This window comes from Sander vitreus, chromosome 14 (assembly GCF_031162955.1).
Source record: "Sander vitreus isolate 19-12246 chromosome 14, sanVit1, whole genome shotgun sequence".
NCBI lineage: Eukaryota > Metazoa > Chordata > Actinopteri > Perciformes > Percidae > Sander > Sander vitreus.
The window spans coordinates 30,588,527-30,599,212 of record NC_135868.1 but is presented as its reverse complement, the minus strand read 5'-3'; the positions used below and the strand labels follow the sequence as shown (position 1 = coordinate 30,599,212).

At 41.9% G+C, this 10,686-nt stretch overlaps 1 protein-coding gene across 1 annotated transcript; it reads left to right on the top strand.

Annotated features, from left to right (window-relative positions):
• Positions 1–243: 243 nt before the first annotated feature.
• On the top strand, positions 244–10,613 carry ilf2 (interleukin enhancer binding factor 2). Its single transcript, XM_078268556.1, has 15 exons — positions 244–356; positions 912–971; positions 1,382–1,424; positions 2,189–2,293; positions 2,422–2,499; positions 2,939–3,041; positions 3,846–3,911; positions 4,268–4,384; positions 5,114–5,192; positions 5,313–5,400; positions 5,596–5,657; positions 5,751–5,865; positions 6,059–6,149; positions 6,912–7,065; positions 10,401–10,613. Exons 1-14 carry the CDS (start codon positions 352–354, stop codon positions 7,061–7,063), a joined length of 1,164 nt encoding a protein of 387 aa, XP_078124682.1. The 5' UTR covers positions 244–351; the 3' UTR covers positions 7,064–7,065; positions 10,401–10,613.
• Positions 10,614–10,686: the final 73 nt, after the last annotated feature.

Sequence of the window (10,686 nt, the reverse complement as noted above, 5' to 3'; positions counted from 1 at the left end):
CAGAGGGGAAATTATAAAATAATAGATGAACCTGGTAGAGATTTAATTTCTTAGGAAAGGTTTTGAGTTTTTTTATTTTTGTGTTTCTGCTGCTTAGAAAGCTATTTACAACATAATCCAATGTCTACCATAGACAGTCGACGCCATAGATATATAGAACTATGTCTATGCTCTACGCCCTCTAGTACAGTAGGTGGCGGTGTGCGCCCTAAAGTTGTTTGCTATTCGTCAGTTTTCTGAGAGAAGAAGAACAGAAGAAAACAGGCAAGCCAGCCAGCAGCAACAGCCGCCGCAGAGAGACCCATACTTCTCCAAGGATTTTCGCAATAAATTATCAAAACGTCGTACGCAATGAGGTAATTATATTTGAATACATGTAACATTTATTTTCATTGAGTTTTACATGTGTATACAACCAAAGTGTTGACTGTAGTCGCGTAGCTCCTGACGTTAGAGTTAGATCGGCGTACCTGGCAATACGAATTATGTTATCTTAGCAAGAAGCTAGCGGCGTGCATTGTTTGAACGCTCACGTTAGCTTCTAGCTAATATGTTAGAGAGGTACTTAAAGGTAACGGATTCATTCACGTTAGCGTTATTTATTATGTGTCGTCGCACTGAAGCGTGTTAATGGTATCCTGAACTGAGAAACGTTCATTTAACAACTACATTTCATAGTGGGCTGACGTTAGATAGCAAGCTAACATTACTTAGCCAAATAGCTAACGTTAGCTAAACGAATGAATGAATACGCTGATGTGGATGGTAGCGTTATGCTAGCGGGGGAGTAACGTTACGTTAGGGCATTCAACGCAATGGCAATACATAGTGCCTAAAGCGAGTCGTCATTAACCTTGCTGTAATGTAACGTTATGAGAGCGGTTGCCTCATGTCGCTGTGTTTGTGTCCAGAGGAGACCGCGGCCGGGGCCGGGGAGGCCGCTTCGGATCCCGTGGAGGACTGGTCCAGGGGTGAGTTCAGCCACAGTATACAAGCTATTTGCTTGTATTCATTAACATCGTAAAGACATGAGAATGATTGAAACAACCGGGGCACGTTCTGAAACGTCAATGGAGTAAATTAATGGAAAACTAACTTCTGGAGCCGTTTAAAAGTGGGCGGTCACTGTTGAGCTCTGTTGAAGAACTCTTATTTAGCACTGTTGCAATCATGTGACACCCCTAATGACATTGATATGTTGTTGTGATAATATGAACTTTTGATCCTTAACCTTTTCCATATATCACCCACCACTACTGTCTGTGAAATATCCACCCAGCCATACCAGATACCCCTGTTCTTACATCAGATTCTCTCTAGGACCACTCCTTGAAGTCATCACGACAAACAAACTGTTGATCTTTTCTATATTCCTGTTTAGGTACCGTCCATTTGTCCCACACATCCCATTTGATTTTTACGTGGTGAGTAAAAAAAAACGTGTGTGGGGTTGGGGGGGGCGGGGGGTTATAGTTAGACAACTTAACAACAGGCTGGAGAGCAGGATTTCACTGCTGTCTCTGGTTTGGACGTTTTAGTCCGTTTCTCCTCTGACTGCAGCAAGCATTGCTTTTAGATGTGCTTGGCACTATTTTAAATACAATACAATGGAAGGAATATGGCTGGATATTTTTTCTTTTATCAAAATGAAAAGTGCCACTGTGCTATGGCAAAAAGTGACAGCTGCTGCTAGTATAGCTTTAGCTCAACAGTCTGACCAATAAGCACATATATAATTACAATTTGGCATATCTAAACACAATTGCATTCAACAGCCATACCCCTTAGGACCTTAGCGAATGTTGGCAGACGCGTTGTAAAATAAGAGCCCAAATCCCGGGGAACTACGCTAGCATAATGAATGGCAGTGGTTTCTGCTACATCGTTGTCATTTTTGGTAAGGTTGCTAATTTAACAAACTCTGCTCTACCACTCTCATATAACACAAAAATAATTAACAGAAAAAATCGGAGTGTCTTTCGCGATATGTCCCAGCCTTTTGCGATGTTTATTGCGCCATTTGATATCGTGATGACGATTTAAAAAAGCGACATATTGTGCAGCCCCGATGTAGTCAAACTTTCATTCAAATCAAAAGAGATGAGATCAGAAAGTGATTGATTTCTGATGGAATGTCCCAGTAGTGTCATAGTATACGTACTGAAGTAGGCTGTTGTTTTTTCACCAGTGTGAGATGGCCTTTCCCAGAGTAAAGCCTGCACCTGATGAGACGGCTTTCAGTGAGTGTCTGCTGAAAAGGAACCAGGACCTGAGCCCCACCCCTGCAGAGCAGGTCAGTCCACCTACATTACCTACGTTAACTAGATAACAATCCGTCTCACCAATTTCTGTTTTGGTAATGCAGTATGTTGCTTACGTTCACTGACATGAACACTGTTTTTGGTGTTTTCCTGCATATAGTCCTCCATCTTGTCCCTGGTCACAAAGATCAACAATGTCATTGACAACCTGATCGTTGCACCAGGCAACTTTGAAGTGGTGAGTCATTTTTATTTTACTGTACAATCTAACCTTCTTAATGACTCCGTAATGAGCATATTATTGTAGTCCAGTTCAGTGTCTGCAGTGTACCACGTCACTACATATTGCAATTGCATGATAAATGTGACAAATGAAAAAAAATGATATTAATTGAAGTGTTCTGCCCGAACATCGCAGGCTATCAGGAATGTTTTAAATATTTAGAAAACTATACAGCATTTCTTTGAAATAAACACATTGAATGTGACATGTTGTGTATAAAAACCCACCGTAGTTCAGTGTAAATATTTGCTGACTAGACTGTTTGTTTGTTTAATTTCTATTTGGCCAACTCTGAGAAGTTTTCAAATATGAGTAAATAGATGTGGAATGTGGAAATATGATAAGCTAGTTAATAATGCTAGTACATGTTAATGTTGTACTCTCTTCTTCATAGCAAATTGAAGAGGTGCGTCAGGTGGGCTCTTACAAGAAGGGAACCATGACGACGGGACACAATGTGGCTGACCTGGTTGTAATCCTCAAGATCCTCCCTACACGTGGGTGATCAGTAGTGGCATCTGTTTACACATTTAACAGGCAATCAATGTAATAATCCAAAGTACAACACTGTCTAAAAGCAAGCTGCTGGTAATGTACCTGTACCTGTTTTGGATGTAACTCCGGGGAATCTCCCATTAAGGTGTTTGCAGTCAGTGAACTGCTAGTGATGGCTGTGATGGGGCTTTTAAAGTAACATCATCTTATTCTGTTCAGAGCCTCAGATTCAGAAAGCTCCACTAGTGTGCATGCGTCTATATGATGTGGATGCATCAGTTTTATCAGCCAAACAAACTGAGATCCTCGGGCTCTCCGCTGCGTCACTGAATCGTGAAGTCAAGTTTTCTGTGCAGTGGGTCTGTTTTTTGGTAGGACCATTTCACGATTGACTACTGTTTAATGGCATGTCATATCGGGGCTGTGCCTTCCTTTGAAAAAGTAGAAGATCTTAACTGTTTAAACACAAGCAGCCAATGTATAACTAACTTAGCCTAAAAGTTAAAAGTGTACCTCTCTGATTAAACAAGTCTATAAATCTGACCGGCATTTGACTCCAGCTTTGGGTATCTTGACAGTTTTCAATACTCGTGTGCAACAGACTCATTTTGATTGGTAGCAAAACAGTATTAGTTTAATACAATACCCCCATTGCCAAAGAAACAGTCTTGAGTGGGTCAGTGTGACTGGCCTGCTTCTTACATTAAAGACCCCTGTGCATCAGTCAGTAATGTAACAAGAGCTTTATTGAGAGCCCTTTGTAATTTAATTTGTGTAATGTTTGAAGATGAGGTTTTCTTTTACAGTGGAGGCAGTTGCTGCTCTCGGGAACAAAGTAGTGGAGACCCTTCGCACACAGGATCCTGCTGAAGGTAACGCACAGAGAGACTGTCGGGATAAATAAGTGTACGCTTTCATTTTCACAAGGGAATACAAGAGGTCAGATCTACTGAGGCCCGTTTATCTAGCAGATGTTTAATGAGGTTTCGCTGGACTGTAAGCAGTAAAGAAGGGGTTTTATTGATGCAGCAATTACGAGCGACATTATTTTGTTTAATTTAGGATACAAACAATATACTTGATTCTGAGACCTTGTTTTGTTGCGGGGAGTCCTGGGAAAATTAAAAGCATGCACTTTTAGTATTTCTCAAGCTTTAGTGATTCACTGATTCATGTAATACTGTATGTACCTGCTGGGCAACTGACTATGTGTATCTGCTGGTTCCAGTGCTGTCCATGCTGACCAATGAGACAGGCTTTGAGATCAGTTCAGCTGATGCTACGGTCAAGATCCTCATCACCACTGTCCCTCCCAACCTGCGCAAGCTGGACCCTGAGCTGCACTGTAGGATCTTACACACATGTTCACAACACACACTTGCACTCAGTGTGTCACCCCGTAGCTCAGGGGTTAGCACGCCCACCATAAGTCGCAATGTTTCCACATCTTTAGTATAGTCAGAGACTTTAGTTCTCGTCATCTCTCTGCAGTGTGTGATAAAGGCATAAAGATACCCACAAATATTTTAAGAATGAAATTGTCTCTGGTTGTTTTTGTATGCCCACTTCAATCTTGGACCATTAAGTTCTATACAAATGGGGGAATATGGGTACATTTTAAACTTATACTTAAGGGTATGCTAAGTAGAATTAGCTGGCTGTTTGTTGCCACACAGAGGCAACAAACAGCGTCAAAGAGGCCCTGGCTCCACTAGAGTGAGAGCTAGAGAGTGGCGGTGGTCAAATGGACCGCCTGGGCAAGAACACACCATGAATCAGAGGAATAAAACCCTTTCTCACAGGGTCTCTGCCGATACAAACGCCACCACACACTTCTAGTGGGTCATAAGTAATTGAGAGGGATTACTTTTGTATTCATTTTGTGTTCTATACATTGTTTTTTAGTAAAGGAGCTGCTGTGTTAATACTCATATAATTCAGTTCTTCATTATAATGATCAGGTAGCCTGTGGAAACAGCTAGCACACAGCTCCTGTAGTCTACAGCTTAAGGTTGTCACTGAAGACCACAAGGTCCCTGGTTTAAATCCTGATGGTTAATTTTGTTTTCTTCAGTGGACATCAAGGTGCTGCAGAGCGCCCTCGCTGCCATCCGCCACGCGCGCTGGTTTGAGGAGAACGCCTCTCAGTCAACGTGAGGAAGTCTTCTTTCATTACCATTAGGCTCGCTGCTCTATGTATAATAATACATGGACATGACCACACAATAGGCTCGCATGAATTTATTGCCTCATGTGATGTTCATAATCTTCAGGGTCAAGGTGCTGATTCGCCTGCTGAAGGACCTGCGGCTGCGCTTCCCTGGTTTTGAACCCCTCACTCCTTGGATCCTGGACCTGCTGGTAAGACCACAAGTCTGCTGCTTCACACTCCCCGAGTCCTGACGTTTGACCCAACACGGTCAGATTACATTAAAAAAAAAGTGTGATTGCATGTACGGCTTATGGCTTGAATTGCATACTTGGCAGATGTAGTGGGTAGGTGTCATCAGCTGTGATGCTGTCATAATGGTGAGGTTGGTGTCTGTTGTGTTCCAGGGCCACTCTGCGGTGATGAACAACCCGTCCAGGCAGCCCCTGTCCCTGAATGTAGCCTATAGGTTGGTTTCTACTCAACTCAGTTTTCATTTGGATGCAGTCTCTATAGATGGGGCATTGTTTTAAGATTTGTGTTGGACTCCTGTGTTTTGAAGGCGCTGCCTGCAAATGCTGGCTGCTGGTCTCTTTCTTCCTGGCTCTGTTGGCATCACTGACCCCTGTGAGAGTGGAAACTTCAGAGTGCACACAGTCATGACTCTGGAACAGCAGGTAGGTTGGCCACCCACAGAGCTAGATCATGCTTCTTTATTTAAAGTGATACGTCGCTGCTGTTTCATCATGGATTACATTAGTTGTGTAAGAGCGTTCATGTCTAAAATTCTTCTATTTATTAATGTGTTGTAAAGTGTTGCATGAACCCAATGACAGTGTGCTAATGTTCAATTTGTGTGTGTTTGTGCAGGACATGGTGTGTTTCACAGCTCAGACACTGGTGAGGGTGCTCTCTCATGGAGGGTACAGGAAGGTCCTTGGCCTCGAGGGAGATGCCAGCTGTAAGAGAACCTAATTCCTAATTATGAGTATAGGCTGCTTTTCAGTTTTCAAACTCATCTCTGCAATGTCATGATAGCTTATATATAAACATTTTCAGCATTTAGAAATAAAGCAACATGCTGGAAACCAGTAAAGGTTCTTGCATTAATAACCTAACCCAAATAGCACAAAGTTAGGAAGTGAGAATAAATCATTAAAGAACAGCCACAGGTCTAAACAAAAACCACACATGAAGTGCTATATAAAAATGTTGAGTGAGAATGCATGCACCCTCCGCAAACTTCAGACCAAGTGGAGACAAGGCTTTATAAATATGATGTGTATGCATCTTGACTATTGTAACATTATTACATTGGTGTCATTTTCAAAATTTCTGTGGAGAGTACTAAAAATCAGCCAGGTCTTCAGAAATGTGATTTTCAAATACTAATTTTTCATTACATGCACACCACACTATCACTGTTTTTGTCCACATTGGTTGAGAAATGATTTCTCTCATGACAAACAATTGTGCTTCCAGTAATATTTTGTCCAAAATGATGATCTCTTGATAACGGGTTAAAAAACACAAGAGTTTTAAAATAGATGAATAAGGTGATAAGCAGCAGCCTCAGGCCTTTTAATCCGTGTATTTCTGTTTTTACATTGGACTTCCAGTTGCATGTTTTATAAAGAAGGCTCTCATTCTACAAATTATGCCTGCATGCATACTAAAATGAATAAATAATACTAACCAGACTGTTGTATGTCTGTTGTTGCAGACCTGGCAACAGAGATGTCTACATGGGACGGTGTGATTGTCACTCCGTCAGAGAAGGCCTATGAGAAACCTCCAGAGAGGAAGGAGGAGGAAGATGAAGCTTTGGAGGAGGGAGGAGATGGAGAGGATGAGAGCATGGAGACCCAGGAGTAAAGGCAAGAAAAGCCCAAAAATAATCCTATATAAAGAAATCACTTATGACTGTGTGTGTATGTATATGTGTATATATATATTTTTTTTTTTATTAATTATAGTTGCAAACAGTGTTCAAGTACGTTAAAGTCAATCCAATAGACCTTTTTCCCAGCAGACATGTTGACATGTCATAGTAGGAACAGCACAGGTGTATTCTAACCATTACTGATGGCTGCGTTCCCCTTAGGAGAGGACCTGGTGTTGTTCATGCTGACTCACTGAAATATCTCACTGGGACACTTGATGGAACTGAGCCATCGTTAAGGTGATCAGTCTCAGCTGGGCTTTTCCTACTATGGCAAGTCAACATGTCTGCTGTGAAAAAGGTCCATTGGGGTGTGCATCTGATATGTATCTACATACATGGGCTATGATATGGCTCACAGACAATATATTTTCAGACCTGCCAACCTTGAAGACATTTTGAGTACAACCCCATATATTTGTTAGTCTAGCCAATAGGAGGCAGAGAACGCTAATAAATAGGCCTACGTACTTCTGTGTTAAAGATGAGTCAGACCAGGTTAACACAGAGCCTTCTTCTGATTACTGAAGTAGTCTAAGTTATGATTTACTTATAAAGCAACTTTAAATAGGCCTAAAGCAACTACTAAAACAACACAAGATTGAAGCCTGGCAGAGACACGATTATAGGCTAATATATAACATGGGTCAGATATTTTCAGATAGGCTTTTCAAAGGTTGACATGGGTGACATTGCATTATGTCAGTTGCCATCACATTGGCCTAGCAAATAGCCCTAGTGTATGCTATGTATCACTAACTGAGCTCGTCCCAGCTGGACTCCCAGTTATGATGTCAAGGTCATTAGTTATGTTCATAAATTCAATTAGGCTAAAAATAGCCTAACTGTTCCCTTTATCTTAGGGTAATCAGCACCTGGCCTGTCTAAAACCTTCTACTTTTCTAGCCATTCCACCACTTTTCTAACTGCCCCCAACTAATGGGAAGGATGGCAGGTGTGACAGGCTAGCCTATTGACACTATGAACATGTTTTTCTTATCATCCTTTTATTTTTAATATCATTATGTTTCGGGGGGTGGGTGGGGGGAGTATTTGCAAGAGTGTATGGCTGCAGCCTGGAGACCTCCCGTCTCATGTCTGGGCATGTCCAATGGTAAATTCAGATGTTCAGAATAGCCTACGGAATCGTGAATTATTTTCTAAATGAAGTCACAGATAAGTTAGTGAGCATGGGAGGCATGAGACGGGAGGTCTGCAGGCTGCAGCCATACCCGACTCAGTATTTGCGTGTGGGACTGTGTTCGTTACCTGTTGTCCCTTCGTGACTGATAGATGTCTGTTGCGTGATGAGGTAGCCTGGACGTGTGGAGGCAGGGCCATCTCTACCGACAGCTGTCAAGAAATCGCTGTGGTTTCCGAACCTTTTGAGGCGGTTCAGCCGTGGCATGCACGCCCACAGTTACCCGGCCAGCCTGGCTTGCTTGAGGCACTGAATTGAATTAAACGCGCAAAGCAGAGGGTTAAAATACAGCGCTCTGATTGGCCGAAAGCTTTTCACTCCACTTACACGCTGTGGCTCAGCGGCAGAATCAATGTCATAGATGTAGATTGCATAGAAACTGAAACCGGCGAAATGAAAGATGCAACAAAATGCGTACCTAGAGAGCAAAGCGTACTTAAGGGTCAAAATGCGTGCCGAGTACGAAAAATACGTACATGTTGGCAGGTCTGCATTTTAATATGGAACAATTCAGTGCTATTTTATTTTATGTTGATTCGATAAGATACAGTTAATATTTGTTCAATGTAAACGCATTCATGTTCCATTATAAAAGAAACGTTACCTATCTTTAAATATACATTTGTATATGTAAAAGGTACCAGGGAATTAAATTAATTATTTAAGCCACTTATACTCGCGTTGCCAGACCCTCCTCCACAGTGCTGCAGAGGAGGGTCTGACTAATCCACACAGCATTCTGGGATGGGAGAAAAACGTGTTCTGGTTTATTGGCATTTCTTTAAACCAATCACAATCATCTTGGGCGGTGCTAAGCTCCAGACGGAGCCACGGTGCCTCTGCTAAAGTCTCAGGAAGGAACTTGTTTTGGTGGAACATGTGGACGTTCAAAAGTAGTTTTAGTCGTGCAACAGAAAACTCCGATTGGACAGATAGTCTAGCTAGCTGTCTGGATTTACCCTGCAGAGATCTGAGGAGCAGTTAACCATAGTCCTCACAAATCCAACACAAAGACAGAGGAAGGGGACGGCACCTGAACAATCCCAGAATGAAACATTGTTGATATAGACTACGCCACTTAAATGAAACCCCTACTTGCTGCTGTAATCTTGAAGGCAGTAGCTCAAACTTAGGTCCACGTGACACAGCACTCCAAGCTAGAATGTCTGGTTTCTGTCTGTGGACAGATTTTCTTACCGCGACAGCTTCACAACCATGAAAGAGGCAGTCACGAATCTTTACAGGTGTGTAGTTCATCTATCAAAATGAAGGCCGAGTTCAGGGGTAGGGGCCATTGACAGCTCTGACACTTCACTGGCAGACGTCTTTACCTCTATCTTCTTCACCTCTTGAATGAGAGCATCCTTGGAAGGCCTCAGGTTAAATATGTACTTAAATAAGAAAACATCTAACTATTAGAACTATATCACTATTAAAATGCCCTACCCATAAAAAAAAAAGTCACTGCATTTGTTATTTAAAAAGACGGGAGTTATAATTTTGATGGTGGAGATGGAGAGCAGTATAAATGTGGTGAGGTTTGGATATGCCAGGGAGAGCGGTGTACTGACTGCAACATTGTAGCAGTGAATGGGTACGGTGGAGCTTGTGTCATGGTCTGGGCTGAGTGGTGGCCATACAGACCTACTGTATGTGTGTTCAGGACAGTTGGCGAAATGGCTGTAAGACACAGCAATTAAATCCTGGGGCCGTATTACAGAAAAGTCTGAAATCCTATCTTCTCGGTTTAGGTTGACATTTAGGGTTTTTGGTTTTACAGAAACAGATTTCCTATCTGCATTAAGGGGAAAAAATCCTAGCTTATGTTAGGATAGAAATGTAGCTATTACCTAACTTTGATGAATGGACTTTCCCAAGTTGGGATGGTATAGACCACGGGTGGAAAATGTCCGGCTTCTGAGACAGTTTAATCAGCCACAAGTCAATTCAGAAAAAAATAAAATCGATGCATTTTCAAATGAGATATGAAATTAGCCTCCACAGTACAATAGTTTGAGTAACGTGACAATCATAGGTTCACTAACACGCTTGCTCTGCTCTTTCTACAGTCAATGTGCTTACCAACAAGCCTATTGAGGAGCTCCTTTCCTCTGGGTCATGGTGTATACTTCTGATGTAACCTGGACAGAAACACCAGCAGGAAAAATGTTCCACCTGAAAGCTACCAGTCCCTCATTTGTCAGTTTTTATTGTTTTTACTTTCCCCGTTTGGTTTTTACTTCCTTGTTGTAACACCCTGAATTAAAAACTTTTTTTATTTAGCTTGAGTCTTATTTGTGCCAAAATGAAAGGAGGAGCAAGGATCAAACAGCCCAGCCACAATTACAGTAATAA